The sequence below is a fragment of the Falco naumanni genome, chromosome 3, assembly GCF_017639655.2.
Source record: "Falco naumanni isolate bFalNau1 chromosome 3, bFalNau1.pat, whole genome shotgun sequence".
Classification (NCBI taxonomy): domain Eukaryota; kingdom Metazoa; phylum Chordata; class Aves; order Falconiformes; family Falconidae; genus Falco; species Falco naumanni.
Window position 1 is genome coordinate 99,128,823 of NC_054056.1, and position 21,812 is coordinate 99,150,634.

The 21,812-nt window shown below is 35.2% G+C and overlaps 1 protein-coding gene across 2 annotated transcripts in view; it reads right to left on the reverse strand.

Annotated features, from left to right (window-relative positions):
* The window catches only part of CSMD3 (CUB and Sushi multiple domains 3), a 726,030-nt gene that overhangs the window by 229,970 nt on the left and 474,248 nt on the right, over window positions 1–21,812 (reverse strand). For both annotated transcript variants that reach the window (XM_040588420.1, XM_040588419.1), the window contains 4 exons: window positions 18,265–18,421; window positions 12,222–12,413; window positions 8,259–8,385; window positions 7,337–7,539 (listed from right to left, as the gene is read on the reverse strand). In XM_040588420.1, the coding sequence (XP_040444354.1) occupies window positions 7,337–7,539; window positions 8,259–8,385; window positions 12,222–12,413; window positions 18,265–18,421 (679 nt within the window). The remainder of the gene's footprint in view (window positions 1–7,336; window positions 7,540–8,258; window positions 8,386–12,221; window positions 12,414–18,264; window positions 18,422–21,812) is intronic.

Here is a 21,812-nt window from a genome sequence, read left to right on the forward strand (position 1 = left end):
AAACGAAAGATGCATAAGTGAGAATAAGATTCATAAGACCCTCTAGAAACAGAAGATAAATCTTTAAATATCTGTCTCTCCTGTACATTTATGCATTCAACTGTAATAATTGTAGAAAAAGAATAACAGTCCTGAAGATGTATCTGTACTTGCAGAAAACAGCCCATCATATGTGTGTGTGCATGCATATGTGTGCCTGTGTATATCTATAAAGGATGGCACATGAATCATAAATGAAAGAAACTACTGATAGTGAAAATTACTAACAGAAAATCCATCTCTAAAGTAGCATTAATGCAATACCAGAATTTGTCCATGAGACACACAGGGCAGAATAACTATAGAATCTCATTTGTTTACCATTGGAAAATGGTTTCCCCAGTCATATGACTGAATGTCAATTGTACACTTCTTACTTCTGTTTTTTATAGCAAATACTTAACAAGATGCCTTTTTGGAGAATACTGCAAAACCAGCTCAATATTACTTTCCTACATGCAAAACATATTGTAAGAAGATATTTCAATGAGGCAGGATGAGCTTCACATACACTTAAAGATGCAAAATGTCACCTTTACATGGTTTCATAAAAATAAATCCTGTAAACCTCAGCTGATGAATTTGTATGTCACACTTCAGTTTGCCTGTAATTCTATCTAAGATAGCAAAAAAGAACTGTTGAATAACCAACATAGCATATGAATGCAGATACTGATTTTCAGGTTAAAATCTCTACAAGTGGTTTGTGAGATGCTTGTTTGTATATGGAAGACAATGAGTAGCAAGTTTTGGCCTCATGCAGTTTTGCTCACTTATTGGTAGTGATGGAAATGCAGGGAAGGGAAAGCTTCATGGCGATTATACTCCTTATGCAGTCAATCAAGGCACATAATTTTGGTCTCAAAGGAGCTTAAAGAGGCAAGCTGTAATATTAAGCACAGGCTACTACTTAATGATCAGGCTCCCTTATCCCCTCATTCTCTAATTTGCTACTGTGACTAAAATCATACATATATGGATACAGACCAAATTGTAATGTCCTTCTACTGATGTTACAGCTGCTAGAAGACAACTGTTACACAAAATAGTGTAGCCCGTATACCTTTGACTGTATTTTTTACTGACTAACACAAAATGGAAGATAAAGTACATGCTATTAATTAAACCTTCAAAGTATCTTAGCTGGAATACTTTCAAAGATTTGTACAAACATATTACTATAGAAACATTTGACTGTCTTGTACACTATTTCTATCAATCGTTAACTTTAAAGAATTTAATGAAAGAGACTGGATTTAATGAAGAGAAAAAAAATTATGAGGAAATTAAAGAGAACTTTTTCTGAAATAAAAAAATAGTTTCATTGATAACATCATGTTTCCACATAAAGATTTTTTTGCACTTCTAAATTTATTTTGGTTTATAGACAATTATAAAGATCTGTAATAAATTTGGTTTGCAAATGAAATGACCTACCAAAATTACATATTTTTTCTGAGAAACCTAAAGCAGAACATTCGACTTTGTATTGCTTAAACAGAAAACATAGCAGAAGATCTTTGAGATTCAAAGAATGGATGACACACATACAAAATTGAAATACTTAAAACACTAATCTGAGACACATGACATTCTCAGTTTGGAACCAAAATAGCTTGAGCTTTCTGAAATGCCATGTCAGAAGTCAGACAAGTACTATTTTCAATTATATATCTGTAAATTTAGGGCAAGTGAGTAGGCTTTGCATTGATAGAAATCACAGGGGTTTGTCCATATTATGTTGCATGGTGTTTAAATTAAGGAAGTTTAAGCTTCAATCTAATTAAAATAAGTTATTTTTATGGTGATGTGACCAAGAGGACTATTTATAATTTCAAAAGCTCTTATAAATTAACCTGTTTCTTTCAACAGTTCCTTACTGTTTCAGCTATCTATACTATAATTCCAGCTTTCTAGCTACTAGCCATTACTAGGGCATTTTACATGGAAGCATTAACTCATAGTGTTTGCCTGCATAAAATACACATATCCTACATACTACTGCACTAAAAGATAATAGCTATTGAGCAGTTAATGTCACTTACAAACCTGTGACAGGAATAACATTTTTCCATTGAAAGACCCATAAGTGGTTACTCCTTTGAAAAATATCTGCTAGTTAGAAGAAAGGCAACAACTGATAGAAGAAATATAGTCAATGGCTTCTTTCATTTAAGCCTCTTGATGTTAAAAACAAAACCAAAAACTAATTAAAAAAAAAAATAAACACACACAAAACCTCCCTCACATTGTAATCCTGCTGTTGAATCCCCAGAGGTTATTACTTTTCTTTTACATCTATATACAAAACACAAAAACACCCCAACACCACTCCCAGCCAAGCAAAACAAAAACTGCTTGACTAAATTTAGAAGTGTGAACATTCACAGTTATTTCTGATAGAAAAATAGTAACCTTGAAATCTCTAAATTGAAAGGACTCCTCTCAAAGTTGAAGGAAATCAGAAAACCCAAGTATGAAAACATTTTCGATGAAAAACTGGTTCTGTTATGGAATAGACATGAGGAAAAATAAATCCTATCTTACTGATTTCAGAAAAGGGAAGAAGTTATGTTAAAATATGATACCTATATGAGCAGTGCTAGTAAGAAACACTCTGAGAAAGAAAACAGCTAAAATCCCCACTTCCATTCTCAAATCACCTTCAGGTTAAACATGTCAGAAGTAGAGTGCTCTATTACTAGAAAATGGGAAAAAAAAAAAAAACCCACCCAACATCCCAGAGAGTATTCATTGTAAAAAAAAAAAATCTTCCTAAATGAGACTGTGGTGAATAGGTCTTTCTTTGAACAAAAAAAAAAATCCACCCCCCCGCCCCCCCCCCCCCCCCCCCCCCGAAACCAAACACCGCCACTACCCCAAGAAAACAAACAAACAAAATCAAACATAGAACATTTAGAAAACAGTGTGGCTATAAATCAGCACTAAACATCAATATAGAAAGCTGACTTGTAAGCATCTAATTATTAAAGGTAATCAAAGTAAGGAATATCATGCAGTGTAATTCTAGACTGGAAATTAATATTGCCAAACTTAAGCCATCCAGGTAGGTATCTGACACAATTTTTCTAGCCCTTTTCTGTAGTCTAGCAGACAAGTAACTCCAAAGGGCTATTCACCCAGTTTTAAAATAAGGAGGGACAGCTATAGGTTGACATTAGAGTAAATCCAAGGATTTTAAGGCATATCCTGTTATATAAGAAAATGCTGTCACATGATATAAAGTACTGCAGGAGCAAGTATTTACAGAAAAGCTGCTAAATACTCAAAACATATTCACAGGTTAGTTCTGTACTAGTTGCCTTATAATGCACAAAAAATGCTCTATCTTGTATTCTGTTTAATTAGTCAGAAATGTGACCACACGCTTAGGCCTGAACAGAATGAATTCTGCAACACTGACTCACTAGTGCAGCTATTAACGGTGAAATAACAACCTAAGGAAGATGAATACAGGTCCTTCCTTTCTGCATAAATGATAAATGGCAGCTGAACTGTTAACGTTAACAAAGACGAAACTTCCCTGCAATACCAGATTCAAAGGCCCCTGAGATCTATGGGAATAATCTCATCAACTTCAGTAGGAACTGATCTGATAATACACACTTCATGCGCATTAAAGGAACCAAAAAGATTATTTTAAGCACACACAATTATTATCACCCAATTTTTTGCACTTTATATGTTTCATTAGGCTTAATACCTCTGCCTGACCCTGTGATATATCACTTGTGCTGCTGGCAAATACATGCTTGTTCCCTTCTCTTTCCCCTGCACTTTTCTTGAAGGTCTAGTTTTCTATTTTGTGCAGAATTTACTAACTAAATGAAGTTATTGCTGATTTCTCTGGTGATTTTCTGGTATGTATTTGGCTTTTCATGCTCTGTCTCTGGTAGTTCAAAGAAAACATGAACAGGTACTTCCTGTTTGCACATTGCTTGTGGCCTGTTGTCAACCTCTCATCCTCCTCCCAATTTACGGGAAGACCTCTGTTACCTGTTCTCTAGCTACATTATGAAATCCATTCATCCCATTTAGACATGTTTCTAAATCCTCACATTGTAATCCTGCTGTTGAATCCCCAGAGGTTCTTACTTTTCTTTTACATGTATATACACATATGCACTTTAAAAAAAAGATTTTATTTTTTTAAATTTTAAATATATAAAGAAATAATATATATATTATTAAAATATGTTTATTTTAAAAAAATATTCTGCTTTATTACGCATCTTTCTGTACTTTGATTTTCAGGCTTTGTGGGTTCTGCCTTCTGTTGTGCTCCTTCACTGTCATCTCAAAGGATACCACAGGAAGTGAAAAAAGTTTAGTGTTTATATGAAGAATTCCATAGTCAGGGTTTGCAGATGTACAACAAGAAAAGGATACACTACACATCATAGACAACACCAGACCAAAGGTCTGCTCTGCCTAGTGATGAGTTGTGAAGTCATGATTATTGGCATTTATTTCTTTGTACACATAAGATGTATAAAATAAGCTGTACTTTCAGTAGTCCTAGATCCTTGATTGTGGTGTAAAGTACAGAAGCACGAGCAGTCTGACCTCCCTTATTTCATACCAAATTCATCACTTTCTATTCTCCCTCTCAGAGTAATGCACAATAGTACCAATTTAACCAACTTCTCAACCACAAAAGTCTGCAGTATTCCTTAGAAGTTCAGCTTAAAATCAACAGTTTCCTTTATATTAATTACTTATGGAAATAGATTATGAATGTTAAAATCATGGAAATAGTTCTACTATTTCAGATAACAAAGCCCCTATGCATGTGTCCATCCGTCCTCTCCCATCCCTCCCCCCGCTTTTTCTTTTTCACCCCCAGAAGTGAAGGAAACAAAAAGAAACAAACATAACAGACTAATTCAGGCAATGGGCAATAAAATATCTTAACTCTTCTCCTTCTTATTCCCTAATTTTTTACAATATTTGTAACAACTTTGATGCCTTGTAAAGGATTATGTCCAGAGGCCCTAGATAGAGGCAATTCTAATAGTACCAGCTGTAATACTTAATACTAATTAAAATATAATTTTCTTTCTACTATTTATACAACATTTCAGCTTTTCTAGTCTTTCATCCCCTTGTCTCCCCTCCCCCCACCCCCCTTTTAATTTGGTGAAGGATGCTACCTCACCTATAATTTATGTTAACAGATAAAAATTAATTTTCTGTATATATTGGATGATTTGTAAAGGAATCAAAATCAAATTATTTCACATTATCAATGGTGAATATTTTCACTTATTAAATAAATGACAGATGCAGAATTGTGTATGAACAGTTCATAAAATAAGATAAACTGTAAGGAACTGATAAGAAGGTTAAATCACTTTTTAGAAACAGATTTTTAGATTAAAGATTAAGAAAATAATAATATAAATAATAAATCAATGAAGGTATTAGAAAGGTGTGAACATAAAATATCTGTTGTCATCGAATAACATCCCTCTTGAGGTAAAAGGGCCAATAATCCAGTTAAATACTCATACCCAATTTCTTGAAATGGCAAGAGGAAAGTTTAAGCAGATACCTCCCCTGCGGGAGCTTTCTGTTTGTTAATTACACTGTAGCTAAAGTCTGTAGACACCATCTGTTTCACTCAGACAACATTATAGACTCAAAGAAATTATAGGAAAACTTGAAACAAAGTTCCACAGAAGTATCTTTTTCTGCCTTCCATCTCCTCAAATGTATTTCATTCTGGTTAGTAAAATAACATGTCCATACAGCAACAGTGTATTTGTGGTTCTGTAGCTAGCTATATGTTATTTTTAAAATCTTCAGTTCGGGGTGGGTGGGGTGGGGGGTGTCTCTGCAATTCTAATAAGGAATATAAACCCAAATTGTGCAACACCAAATATTTGAGTGATTTTGTGAACGTTCGACTGAAGAGTAAGAGAAATGCTGAGGCAGTTAACACTTCATGGATCCTTCAAACTGTCATCATTAGATCTTAACAGACCGCAAAAACATGGAATATTAAATAAAATACCTCTTCTTTCAGATGAAAATCTAAAACCTCTTTTCAGGTAAAGCACTGGAAGTACATCAGTAGCTGCTTTATGGCTTTACTTCTATGTCCCCTTCATTTTTCCTTGCAACTCCATTCCTAATCTGCATCAAACTTTTTCCTCTAGAAAGTATGTATGTGAAAATCTTCCAAACAGGCTCTGGACTGGGGTAAGGTGGTAAAATGGCAAAAAATATCTTGGAGCCAAGGAAATAAAAACTGTTCATTGCTTCAAAAAACATCAGATGGAACAGAGGCACACGTTCACTACAAACTAAACGTATTTCACTTTGTTGTCTCACTTACATGCTCGTTCTTCCTTCAAATTACTGTGTGCACATGTATTTGTCATACACATAGAAAGAATGAGGATAAGGGAAAACAAGGGCTAATAAAACCACCAAGCTCAGGAAGCACAAGAAGGTAAATATTGTTACCATTAAGAAATGCTTTGCCAACCCATATTAGAAACATTGCTACTGATAAACAAAACTGTATTTTGTTTATATATATAAACAAAATGTTTATATGATATAGACAGGTATCGCTAATCTTGAAAAAAAAAAGAAAATCCACTGACCAGAAAAAAAAGGTCAAAATGAGTCTCACACAATGATTTCTTCCATTTTGGCACTAAAAATGTCTAAAAGGATTTAATAACAGTTAAGTAACTGTTTAGATTTGTCATCATGCTGCCTGTAATAAGATGAAATAGTGCTAGAAGGCAACAGGGAGGACACCGCTGTTCCTGTAGTGTTATTTCCCATTTCATCCTATACAAGCACAGCAGGAGTAAGAACTCTGCACAGATGTCTCTGAAAGCAGAAACTCTTATTGATTAGACAAGGGTGGAGGCTTTAACATGCCTACGTCACCTCCTTTGTGAAAAAGACCAGTCATAATTATGAGTATCCTGGCACTGCCCCAGCTGCCCTTGAAACAAATCCAAACTAGCAAAGGGTGTGATTTGTTGTTTTGGTTTTTGGGGGGGAGGGGGTGGTGGTGTTGGCTGGGGTTTTTTGGTTGTGTTTTTTTTCCTCTTTTCTTTTTTTTTCTTTTTTTTTTTTTTTAAAAATAAAAATACAGCTTTACAGCATATGTGTAAGTCTGAGCCAATTCTTTCCCTAACAAAGTCAGAAATACTGTCAATGACTTCAGTTGTTCCTGGCACTAAAATTATGTCTGAGTGAACTACCTTATAAGAAGAAAAGAAAAAAAGTAAAATTAAATTCATCTACTTACTTGAAAACTGTATGGCAAATCCAGATTTGCTGATATAAAAATCGGTGTCAAACTGCATAGTTACTATGTTGAGTGTACTGTGAATGCCTTCAGGAACAAGGGATCCACTAATTTCTTTGAGTAACATCTCATTCTCAGGTGGACCATCCCAAACTCTTAGAATGTCATGGGATGCCTCAGTATCAAAAGCAAGAAACTGGAGGCTGAAAGAAAACCATGATTTTCTTGTCAGCTTTCATATTACTCAAGAACAAATTTTTAACGATAAAACTAAATCAAATAAACAAACTTCGATTTCCAAGGGTGCCACAATGTTTCATACTTTACCATTGGGTAAGTAAAAGCCCAATACAGAAATGCATTTGAAAGAAAAAAAACTAACAATTTGTCTACCACAAAATAACATATAATTTTAGCTATTCAAATAATCTATAAGTATCCACACAGTATTTTCAGAAAATAGTTTTATTTTTCTTAAGACAACATTATGTATCACATTCTCATTAAAACAAGTTAAATAGAACTGTACACTCATGCAGTTATTGATATAGTGTGAATAACTAAAAAGAGCTACTGAAATGCAGCGTATTTTGGGTTTTGTTTAAATACAGTTCTGCTTACTCTAGCAGTTTGTATATGCTCAGTCTCACAACTTTGGCATTAAAACTATAACCAATTTTAAGGACTGATCTGCATCAGCATTTATTGAAAAATAGATAGTTTCAACACAAACCTACATTTTCAAAGTCAGAATGCCAAAAACACAGGTCTTGACTTGCATCTTAAATTTTAAACACTAAAAAACACTAAATCCTTTCTAAATCTTTTTTTTTTCCCCCCCCCCCCCTCAACTGTAGAGGTAAGATTTGGTTATTATATAACCAAAAAGATTTTTTAGAATTCTAAGATTTGTTTTCAGTACCTGACAATATTTCCTGGGTCTACTTCAATCACCCACATGCAGCGCAGATTATTGTCATAGGGAAAAGGATAGCCAGGAGATAAGATTCTTCCTGATGATTCTCCTTTAAAACGACCTCCACATTCAGCTAATAAAAAAAAAAAAACAAAAACAAAAACAAAAAACAACAACAAAACCAATATGTAATGTGTTATTTGTAATTCATTAAAAATAGTCTTCCAACTAGTCACTTGAGCTATCAATTTATACACCTATTCTCTTGCTGGATAAGTAACATAACTAAACTGATTGTATGCCCTAGATTGTAAGACATTATATAAGGACCTGAAGTGCATTAGGAAAAGAACCTGTAAAAGTGGTTTTATTTGAATATTTTTGTATTTGCCTTTGGCACCTATGTTTTTCTAATAATTTGGAACAGAATATAATATTTAGAAAACATGTGTAATGAAAGGAATATGGATTGTTACTTGCAAAAATGAAACAAACCAAGAACACCATGTCACTCTAAAAGCAACAGAGTTAAATCAAGAAAACTAAACAAATCAGTAAGTATGAAATTTTTTTAAAAAAAAATTTAAAAAAAAAGGAGTGAGAGAGAGAGGAAACACACTACATAAAAGCAGGCTATTCAGAGAAGAAAAAAAATAATCAGCCTTTCAGACTGGGAAAAAAACTAATAAAACTTCTTAAGCAAAACTTGTCCTCACAGTGAAGCTGTAGTATTTCTTGGAGGATAATAGAGGGTAAGTAAGTAGGTCTCTTTTAGACAGCCTTAGCCAGTCATTTGGCAAAAGTGAATATTTCATAATAGCAATACCTAATCTTTGAGAAAACCTGATTTTTTTTAATGTAGATCCCTGAGACCTTTAAAGCTTTCCTATTTTACTTTCCTTCATTTTAAAGTCCCTCTAATGCTTTCTCTCTTGTGAAGTGCAAAGCCAAAATAATGCTGTGATTAGATCTCTTGGTATAGTTACAATGTAGTTTTATTTTGATTTAATATCACGTAAAATATTTAGCTTTATTACCTTATGATCTATGAGTTTCATGACAAAATATAATTGAAATGTTACTCTTGATGGATTTTCTGACAATAAAAGTAAATTTGCTGAGACAAGTGGTCTTTCATCTTTTTAAAGCACTTTGGCAATCGGTTAATTCTGAAAGACTCTTTAAAAAAATATCTTTCACAATTTTTCAACTCAGAGGTTAACGGTCTACTATTCTTCCAGTAAAGATATAAATACAGTAGTAGACTAAAAAGAAAAAAAATCCTCACTACAAACAGAATTAAATTTAAAATTAATTACATTGCATCAAGAACCACTGAACAACTACAAGTTTATAATTCCTAATTTTCACAGAGGATAACCAGTTTGCTTTTTTGTTATGATTTTTAAAGGTTCCCTCTCTCTTCCCAGTGGTTTATTTCTGCCTCTCCAGCAAGCTTCCAGCTCCCCAGTTTTGCTGTTTGCTGAATCAGCTGTGCAAGTGGTGACTTCTCAGAAAGCATTCTTCTCCCAGGTTGCAGTCAGATGTAACAGCACAAAATCCTTTTTATCTTACATCTCCAGATTGCCTACTTTAAGACAAACCTAAGAACCTTAATTTTGCCTGTAAGTGTCAATGCTAAAAATTATTCTAAGGATGTCAAGTTACAGGAAATATATATTATACTACATTTCTTCCTGCAATACCATAGACAGTATGCTGTATTGTAACATTTACCACATTTGAATTTTATGATTACTACAACTGCTTGAGAAAAGTTTTTCTATTGTCTTGTCAAGTCTCACATTCTTCCATAAAAAGAGACCAAAACAAGAACAGTAGCATTTTTAAGCCAATTTCTGATAGTAGCAGCAAGTTAAAGTGTCTGTTGACCTATGTTGCTCATAAATATTCAGGAAATAATTTTATTTGTACATTCCAACCTAAATATTTCATGCAAAGCATCACTGTTTTCGCAGATTCTTGGGGTTTGCATGAATAATCTATAGACTCTAAGAGATCTTGTGGTGGGCTTAGACCAAGTTCTTGTAAGCATGGAACTTGAGTGCATACACCTACCTGACTCATAAACAAGTACTCTGGAAATAAATGGCATCAGTGTTGGGTTTTTTTCAATTTCCTTCCATAGCAAAGAAGCTTAGTTTCAATCTGATTCTAACTAAAAGTGAACACTGAAAGGATTTCTATAAACCAGGAATGTTAGGATAGTTTAACTGCTGATTCATCTTCACCTCCTTAAATTTAATTCATTACCGAATTTAAAGTATCAAAACCTGACTTTTGATCATGGATGAGTAAGAAGTGTTCAGACTCAGGCTTTTATTTAGACATATTAAAGAGATATCTGAAAGAAGTCTCAGTCCTATACAAAAGCTGTTGTGATGCAATTTTGTTTTCTTTGAGGAACATTGCTAATCTGAGCATGCTTTTTCTCGTGATCTTGTACCTTTCTTAACTGCCCTTCTGCTTCCTGGTTTCCTTCTTGCCAATTTCCGCATGCTGTACTATTACTAAGACTTCATTAATCTTTTACTATATATTTTTCAGCCCAGGAAGACATAAACTGATACCTAAAACATTTTATAAGATTCATACCACCTATTTTTAGGAGAATTTTAAGGCATCTGCAATAATCCTTAATTAACATGAAAAATCAGAAGGTATTTGGAATGCAAGATCATTATTTACAATTGGCATTCAAAAACATTTTGACCTCTGAAGCGTATCTATACAAAAATTCACTTGTTTTAATTAAAACTCTTTTAAAATCTATTTAAACAAACCTATAAATATCTCAGCCTGGGATGGATACTACTGCTGATACATACAACAGCTTTACATACTCTGGATGCAAGTAACATGTTTTACTACTTGGCTGGAGAAATACCTAACTAATATAAACAAAATCAATAAAAAAAATTTCTAAGCTCATTTAAATGACACCATCAATGTACTTTTGTTTGCTTAATGAAGAGCAATACATACAAATATATGGTATTCAGAACTGGATGGATAAATTATCTCCCTGTGAATATCAGGCTAATAGATATGTTTTCAATAAAGTTAATTTAAAATTCAGCAAGTTTACACCAAAGACTGATTCACATTCTAAATAGATTTACCTATACAGAACATTTTTTAATAATTATAATGTAGTTTTCACAAAGAGTGTGGTGGCAGTGCAAAACCTGTGTCTTGATAAAGACATGCCAAAGCACAGTTATCTGTCAAAATTAAATCTAAGCACAAGCTGCATTTCACCCCTTGCTTCCCCTACTCACTCAATCCCAATTTTCTCAAAAAGGAGATAAAAAAGAAGAAAATTACTAGAATATTTAATTCTTGTCTTCTTTTCTCTCTCCCATGGAAGAACTTGAGCCTGTAGGTACCTGCACAGCTTATAAAGTTATTGTAATACTGTTAGGAAGTGTATAATATTGTTATATTCATCACAGCTACATAACAGAAACCAAGTGACAAAAATACAACTCCATATGTCTTAGTATTTTTTCTTTTTATTTATTTTACAATTTTTATATGTGAATAAATGAAAAAATTTCTAGCCTAATGATATTTAGATACAATTAGGAAAAAAATTACTAATTTTACAACCCCTCGTAAGACATATATGGTCCTGGTTTTCTGATTATGCTGTCTTTTTTTATGTTGACTATTTGCTGACTATAAATAGTTTTTCATGTATTAGGAATTTCAGTATGCATGAATGTTTAATAATTACTATCTTTTTCAAATCTCAAAAAGACACCACCACTCAAATAGACTTAGATGAGATCTATGCAGAGAAATCTGTATGTGTATGTGTAAATAGATCTGTATACATATAGATCAGATTTCACATAGATCTAACAATCCTTACAGTTTTCTTTCTTTCTTATGTTCAGATAATAATTTAAGTAAATCAAAAAATGAAAAATAAGAGTCTAATACCAATACATGATGGCAAAGGATAGTCCCATGCCCTTCTTTCCCCTGTCATACACTTCAGAAGGCTACTTCCATGGAGCGTGTAACCTGGATTGCATCCATAAATTATGGTGCTTCCAGCAAAATGGCCTTGGTCACTGATTTTATATCCAAACTGTGGCACACCAGGGTCCTCACAATGTGAAAGCTCAAAACCTGTGGTAGGAAAAAACCATTGTAGTTACAAAATCAAATAGATAAATACATTAAAGAAATTAAGATATTTTTGGTTTACCAATGGAAATCAAACATTTTCAGACTTAATGTAACATCATGTTTAAGGTTTCTTTTCTGGTTTTAAACAGTCTAAGTAAAATAACTGTTTATACGCGTTAACTTCGAGCATGCAAACCAAACCATGTCATAACAACATTTTTCTTAACAGTCTGAGGAAGACTGAGAAGCAAATTCATTACTGTTATCAGTCAGTTCTAAAATTTTTTGTTAAATTATAAAATGGCAGTTAAAGTGACTGTTCATTTACTGTGACAACAATCTAGTTTATGAATAGACGTTTAAAGGCTCAAACACAAAACTGCATAGCAGATTTGTTTGTAATTGTTCACAGCAACAGCAACAACACAACAGCACCTATGGCACCAAAGAAATACTGTTGAATTCACCAATCCCTACCCTAATCCTGCATTCCGTAATTTGTAAATTTGAAAAATACATGCAGGTAGCAATTATAATGGTGATATAGAGAATCCAAGCCAAACAATTTGGACATTTTGGAGAATTAAGACATGTGGAGCAAGAATTAAACAAAAGGAATTACACATTATTCAGAATCAAGGGAAGCATATTAACATTTAGGGAAACACAAACTGTAAATTCAGAGGAAAATTTTCTATTCCAAATAAGGTATTATTTTATTAATGGAGTAAGAGCTCAAAACCTCATCATATCCAAAAGCAAATGTATTTTATCAATATTTTGCAGCTCAAAGTCTTTGCAGGTAAAAAAGGACTTTGCATCAAGATTGATATTCTATATTTCATGGCTTGAACAGATGTACTCTACACTGGGTAAAAAGCTGGCTGGATGATTGAGCCTGAGTGGTGGTGAATGGTGTTAACACCATGGGAGCTGGTCACAAATGATGTTCCCCAGGGCTCAGTATGGGGGCCAGTCTTGTTTAATATCTTTATCAATGATCTGGACAAGGGGATTGAGTGTACCCTCAGTAAGTTTGCAGACAACACCAAATTGGGAGGGAGTGTTGATCTGCTTGAGGGGGAAGGGCCTGCAGAGGGATCTGGGCAGGCTGGACAGATAGGCCGAGGCCAATTGTATAAGGTTTAACAAGGAGAAATGCCAGGTCCAGCACCTGGGTTGCAACAACCCCACACAACGCTACAGGTTTGGGGAAGATGGGCTGGAAAACTGCCTTTCCGGAAAGGATCTGGGGCTGCTGGTTGGTAGCCAGCTGAACGAGCCAGCAACGTGCCCAGGTGGCCAAGAAGGTCAATAGCATCCCGGTTTGTATCCAAAATAGTGTGGCTGGTAGGACTAGGGCAGTGATCATCCCCCTGTACTCGGCACTGATGAGGCCGCACCTTGAATACTCTGTTCAGGTTTGGGCCCCTCACTACGAGAAAGACACTGAGGTGCTGAAGCGTGTCCTGAGAAAGAAGGGTAATGAAACTGGTGAAGTGTCTGGAGCACAAGTCTTATGAGGAGCAGCTGAGGAAACAGGGGTTGTTTAGCCTGGAGAAAAGGAGGCTCAGGGAGATGTTACTGCTCTCTACAACTACTTGAAAGGAGGCTGTAGTGAGGTGGGGTCAGTCTCTTCTCCCAGGTAACAAGAGGAAATGGCCTCAAGTTGCATCAAGGGAGGTTTAGATTGGATATTAGGACAAATTTCTTCACTGAAAGGGTGGTCAAGCATTCAAACAGGTTGCCCAGGGTGGTGGTGGAATCAACATCCCTGGAAGCATTTAAAAACCATGTAGATGTAGTCTGGCATTAACAGTTGGATTGATGATCTTAGAGGTCTTTTCCAATTTATATGATTCTCTATATATGTGACATGGTGGCAAATGAAGGGTTTTTCATGTCTGCACTCTTCAATAAAATGATTTACACAATATTTGTCCATCTAGTCAACAGCAGGTAGCTATTCACAGTGTCTCCTCAGGTACTGAATCATTACTATTGATTGAAAAAAATACTCATTATTTTATTTTACAGGCAAAAATCTTCAGGTTAGATAAGGCTGTTTCCTCACATAAGAAATAAAATAGGTCAAATGTTATAACTTCCCAGTTCTTCTCTTCCTTCAGCTTTTCATTAAATAACCTCTGACTGAAAAGGGCTCACCTCCAGAAGAGCCTCCACAACCTCTGAGCTGAACTTTTCTCCTTCCTAGTTAAGCTATTGCTTCCCAGTACAGACTGCACTGCAGAAGCTCTGAAAGAGGTTAATGTGAGACCCAAATGAAGAACGTTGCCAGTCTGGATACTTACTGACGAGTTAGAATTTTCCATCTTCTAAGAAAATTGTCGATCACACTGTGCGAAAAGGGTGAGGGACTATAGACATTCCTGCCCAGCCGGAGGGCATGGGACTCCCGCAGCCCGGCCCGGGAGTCGCGTAGGCTGAGGCACGGTCACTCGGAGGTGGTTCTGGCTGGGGCCAGGGCCACACCGGACCCCAATACTGCCCCCGACTCATTTCGAGAGTGTTCCACAAGGCCTGATGTGCAAGCGCATCGACACCCAGGGCCTGCCACAGGGAAAGCGCTGGGCAGAGACTGAGGATATAAAAGGTGTTGCCCGTAGGCTCGGGTGGGCGCCCGCAGCCTGAGGAGGCTGCACTGCTGGACCGCGCAGGGCCCAGCCGGGTGAATGCATCCCTCTCATCCTTTCCCACTCTGTTTCCTCGTACACCTCCGGTTTACACATCCCTACATCTGAAGCCTGAGAATTCAAGTTTACCGTTTTCTTGTGCCATGTGTTTAAGAACCCAAGTTTACCAATCCCCTTTCCTTTGCCCCATACCAATGGCAATAAGCAAATTGACCAGTAAAAGCTGCTGTTTTGCACCAAGTCTCTGAGTAACGCCAGTCAGTCCTTGTTGCCATGAGCAGAATTTAAACCAACCTTTCCCTCCTCCAACCAAGTGGGACAGAACAAAAACAAGCTAAAATGCGCCTTGATCCCCAAGATGTCCTCATCTCTGGATGGTCTGCTTATAGACACTGAACCAACTGATCTTTTTAACTGATTACTTTCCTCTTGAGTGTAAATATGTAACTGCACTGCCTAATTGTAGGTACTAGCAGTGTTTTTGCCACTCTAAGTATACTTCAGCTATCCACAGAGTGCTGGCAGCTGTGGCAACAGGACCAAAAGGAAATCTGTATCTTTCTGGAGAAACACCTGGTAGCTAGGGGCATAGTGAAGGGGATCTGGAATGGCAATAGTTGGCCATTTTAGAGACCTGAAAGAGCACGAATGCTTACAATGTGTCGTGGACACAGAATGTTTCATTAAAGCTTGTGGGGATTTTGTTTACAGCTTAAAAGCATCACGGTAAGTTCACAGTACTTTGGGGAAGTTTCATTGTCTACATCTATGCAAAACAAATATTGTCTGTGCTTCCCCAAATGGGAAATGGCCAGTGGGTGATGACCAGTGGCACAAAGTCTAGTTCTAGCTAGTAAATAGAGGTGTTCCCTAGGGGTCAATACCATTTCCAATCTTGTTCAACACGATCATGAATGACCTGCGGCCTGAGGAGGCTGCGCTGCTTGGTGTACCCTCACCAAGTTTGCTGATAAGACTAAACTGAGAAGAGTGGATGATATGCCAGAGGGTTATGCTGCCATCCAGAGCAATCACAACAGGCTGGAGAAATGGACCAACATGAACCTCAGGAAGTCTCACAAGGAGAAATGCATAGTCCTGCAAATGGGGAAGAATATCTCCTGCACCAATATATGCTGGATGCCACCCAAATGGAAAGCAGCTTTGCAGAAAAGGACTTAGAGGGTCTGGCAGATGCCAAGCAGAACATGTGCCAGTAATGCACCCTTGCAGTAAAGACAAATGGCAGCCTGGGCTGCATTAGGAGGCACGTTGACAGCAGGTTCACAGAATTGATCCTTCCCCTCTATGCTAAGCACTGTTGAGGCCACATCTGGACTTGTGGTGTCCAGTTCAGGGCTCCCCAGTACAAGAGACATACGGAATTAATAGAGTCCAGCAAAGGGCTACTACGATGATTAAGGGATGGGATCATCTCTGACGAGTAAAGGCTGAGAGCACTGGGACTGCTCAGCCTGGAGAAGAGAAAGCTCAGGGGGGATCATATCTATGTATATAAATCTGAAGGGAGATTGTAAAGGAAATGGAGTACACTGAGTTTGGCTGGGATGGAGTTAATTATCTTAGTAGCAGCCCATATGGTGCTGTGTTTTAGATTGACTAAATCAGTGCTGATATACCAATGTTTCTGCTATTGTTGAGCACCACTCTCACTCTGCCCCCACATCAAGTAGGGTAGAGATAGGTAAGAGGCTGGAAAGGGACACAGCAGGGACAGGTGACCCCAGCTGACCAAATTGATATTCAGGCCATATAATGTCATACCGAGTAATAAAACTTGGGGATAGTCTTTCCAAATGGACCACTGTTTAGGGAGTGGCAGGGCATTGGTCTGCTTGTGAGAGGTGATGAGTGATTGAATACCTTTGCGTCATTTGGGTTTTATTTTTCTCTTCCAACCTACAAATACCTACAAAAGAAGATTCAGCACTGTTCATGCTAATAACTATTCAGGCTAGGAAAGTACATTCTATGAGAATGCCTGTCTCAAAAGGCAGGAAATGCTAATGATAAGGTTCAAGTGCTGGGCTTGGATGTATCTATATAAATAAGAAAAATGAAATACCTTGACATTTACATAGTAACACAGCACTGGAGGACCTATCTTTAATCACAGGGTACAGTTCTATGCTATCACAGACTATTAGGTGGTATAATTATTCAGCTTTCAGCTGAAAAATAATTACATGCTTGTATTATCTGGAAATATTTTCTTTCATTATTATAGACATTATTTTTATTAGAATTAGTTTTAAAAACATGATGGAGAGTTTTTGAAACAAGAATATTTTTTGAATAGGTGAAAGTGAATTATTTAAACACAGGGAGGAAAAAGGATATTGACAGATGCATTGTGCAATTACTTTATAATACTGTTCTGCAAAAATTCAGCTTTATATAGCAATTCAGCAATGAAGAAATAATTATATGCTAAGTAAGTCATATACACTATGTGTCAATAGACATGTAGCAATCACATAAATTTTCAGAAGTCACCACTTGATAAAATAGTGTGCATTGCCATTTCCTGTATACCTTCTAAGCCAGTGATCTGAAAACATTTTTCCCCTTTTAATCTTATAGTTTAATTTTTTCAGTTTACATAGAGGTAAGAAGTTTTTGTTAGGTATCTTTATCGTTTTGGTTCCAAATTGAGTTATTTTAAACAATAATCCAAGCTCAGAAATTGCTAGTCTAATGCAAAGTTAGTATTGGAAAACAGTCTTAAGATAGAAATGGTCTTTCATTTATGAATTATCTTTATGAAATATCTTTATGAAATAGTGCTTTTGGTTGAAAAATTAAGACTACTCACATACTTAAATATTGCTATGTGCTTATACAATTAACTGAAAATTATCCTTTTTTTTCCCCTTATCCTTTCCAAGACTGAAAAAAAAAAAACCCTTCCAAATAATGCTTGGAAAAAAAAATTACAGTGGTTTAAGTAGCAAACTACACAATGTCCTGTCAAAGCAAGGTTTCAGTATGCTACATGTTTTGTTTTTGGTTTTTTTTTTTTTTTTTTACAATTATGAAACTGTATTTTTTTGATGAGTGATGAGTAATTTGCTTTGATTTTATCATTATTTATCTTTAGACTGTATTTTCATAGCAAAAACCTTTCCTTCTTTTAAAATCATAAATCTATTATGAATGTTTCCTCAAATACTTACTGGTATACACAAGTTGAAAACCTTCATCAGTGCCCTCCATGTCTGAGTTAAATTCCAACCACAAGTGATTTGAAGTACTACTTAGCGTCAGGCCTCTTAATGATGCCCCAGTGTATGCGCCCAGAAGGTGAGCAGTGTTGTCTTTGCCATCATAGATCTGTAAAACAAATGCAAGTTTTACAGTTATGAGGAAAAAAATGTATTTGATTCACACAATAATTCTGTACATCTCCATTAAGAGGGAGGACAGTTCTGCCAAAGGAGATCTATTGCCAGTCAACCCGAAGTACTATCTGGATATGCTGTTTGCCTCTCTTGAGTTGTTGATTTAATTGTGGTGATTTTTCAAATGCACAATTTTAAATACGTCAGTTCATTTTCCTCGTAACAATAGAAGTGGGCAGAGGTGCCATATCAGCTCAGTGTTTTTAAACCTCTGTGTTTTGACTTTCTCTGCCAGTATTGTAATGCTAGTCACAAACCAAAACCAAACGAATTTTGTGTGCCTGTGTCTGCCTCAAGTTACTGAGGTGGCATAATAGAGAAGCTCACATCTACCCAATTTTAGCTCATTAAATAGACATATATATATATATATGTAAAGAGATGTTCAAATAAAACTATAAAGTAAAAGGAGACTAGGAAATAAAATAAATGTAACAACTGCTTTTGTAAGTTGAAAGAGTAATGCAATCTGTATGTAAATTGGAATATAGCACATTTATTATTTATTTTTTTCAAGAATTTTTATTTTCTGTATTTGAAACAGAAACTTCTATCAGACTATTAAATATATAAAACAATCCTTCTCAGCAAATTTCCTTACAAGCTTGGTTGCTTCAAAACTTCAGTTATTACATTCCTATCATATCTAAAAATAGTTAAACTATAACTTAACAATAATTGGTAACCCAACCACTCTGTCCTGTAGGATTGATTTAGTGGCTTCTATATTAACTACAACTTTGGTAAATGGGTTTAAGAAAATTTTCACTTGTAATTGACACCTGAATAATTTTCAAATTGCAATATAGAGAAAACTCTAAAACTTTAGCCAAAAAAATAGGGAATTCTCTCCAGGTGTAAATAAGATCTAATTGTATCAATTTGTAATGTAATTAAAGCTTGAATTTGTAAACAGGAGTCTGTACCACAATGAAATCAAAACAAATACACCAGCAATAGTAGTAAGGGAACAAAGTGGAAGTGAAATATTATGATGCCTGTTCCCCATCTGTGAGAATGATTTACACACATAAATCTTATCTTACAGAAATCCTCATGTCTCTAATAATAAGAAAGACCTAGATTTAATGCTGAAATAAAACAAAGAAGCTATTTCCAGCCATCTCTAATGAATAAATAATTGTGCAGCAGTTTAAGAAGCACAGCAAAATGACTTGGCATCATTCCGTGTCTTTTTACTGAAACAAGCAAATAAATTCCAAGCAAACTTCACATTTCAATGCCAGTGTCCTTAAAAAGCAAAAATAATAAATTAAAGCAAAATAAAGGTGCAATTAATGCTTATTAACTAAAAAGTAATTAAAAATATATAATAGTATTAACATGGATTTCTTCATTTTATTTAAAACATCTTTAGAACTATACTGAGCTCAGTAATCATGCCAGAAAAAAAAACAAGCCATCACCAAAAAACAAAACAAAACAGAAAATTAGTTCTGAAATGAACTTTGTTCTGTTTCAGTAACTGAAAGAAACTCATCTATTCCAAGAGAATTACTGCTATCCTGCAGATATATTTACATCATGACAGACTTAAAAAAAAAACCAGCTTGAATTTGATACTCTTTCTCCTAATCCATCCAAGCTATTTTTGATACTCTTTCTCCTAATCCATCCAAGCTATTTATAACTAATAACACCCAAGGATTCGGGATTTATTTTATTTTTAAACACTACATAAGAGTAATCTGTTTCTTGCTATGTGTGTATCACTAATAATTAACCAAAGGAAGCTCTTAAGTTATACCAACTGTCTCACCAGAACTTCACATAAGCCACTTCATGATACACGTTCTCTTCATATTAGAATTTCCCCACACATACTTTATTGCCAATTTTGTTAACAGTCCTACCATATTAAACCTTTCACATTGGCGCACTGACATATCTCCACAGTTAACACTAATTCTACTTAATGGGCTAACTAGCTGTCCCACTGTGTAATACTTCTAAGTCTATATCATTTATATGAAAGAACAAACTCTAAAGTACCCTAACACTTCAGAAACTCTATAATTCTTTGAGTATGATAGCTTCATTTGGTTGAGGGAGGGATGTGATTCATTTGAACATTAAATACTAATTTTTTTTCTTTTGGTCATTGACTTTAAAATACTCAAAGTAACATATATCCCTGTTCTTGAGATAGTGGAGCCTCCATTAGGACAATAAACAGATGCATATTTTGTAGTATAATTCTCAATTTAAGTCATATCTTTTTTGTGCTTCATTCAAGTTAATGCACACTAAATAGATATTTCTAGATGTAATTTAAATCATACAGTTTAAGTTGCAAAGAAAGTAGCAACAACCTACATTCTCTTGTGAGATCTGCAGAACCAGCATTTTCTTTCTAACTTCCCTAAAATAGGTGGCAGTTTCGCTAAAGATTTTGAATGAGTTAGCAATTCAGCTTCAGAATTCAGAAGATGAGATTATATGCCATTTAAGGTAGCAATATTATTTTAATTTTAATATAGGAATATTCTTTCTTATAGGCCTTGCCAGCACATCTGAATTTATGTCACTTGGGTTCTAAATGTATGGATAAGAGCAATCATTATGAAAATATTATTTGGAAGGATGCATTTTCTTTTAAGTCAACGTGTAGTATTAATGCAAAGATAATTGATTCATGACTTTATAATGCCTGAATATGCCAGCAACAAGCTATTCAGAAAAGAGGTCCATCTTTATCAGCTATTTAAAGACCTGATCTGTGAAATGTTTAATTCATGAAAGAGGAGCAAAGGCACAAAAGAACTGTATTAATGTTTCTCACAACACAATGATATTTTGAAATGTTACAGGGAAGGATGCTAATAGAGAACACTGTTTACAGATATGTGGTTGGAATTGATAGATGTAACGTTTAATTTGGGGAGGAAGGGTTACGTTTGCATGTATAGTTAGAGAATAAATAAAACTTCCTAAGCTTTCAAGAGGCTCTGTTATCAACAAATTTTAAATGGAAATTAATGGCCTTTTTCCTGCTAACTTATTTAATGCCATAAAATTTTAGCAAGGGAATAGTATGAAGTGAATGTATTAAATTTGTGCATTTTAATCAAACTATTTTTGAGATTTGCCATTGAAACATAAAAGGCATATGGATATGAATATCTGTGCCTTTATAAAGGGAAGAAATAACATGAAATCTCAAGATCAGAGCTGAGGCTGTCAACACCCTGTCAAACATATCATTTATATCACATGCAAATAGAAGCACTAATATAAAGACAGAAAAGGCCCCATATGTTTGGGTCTACACACACACACACACCACCACCCTCCCATTTATT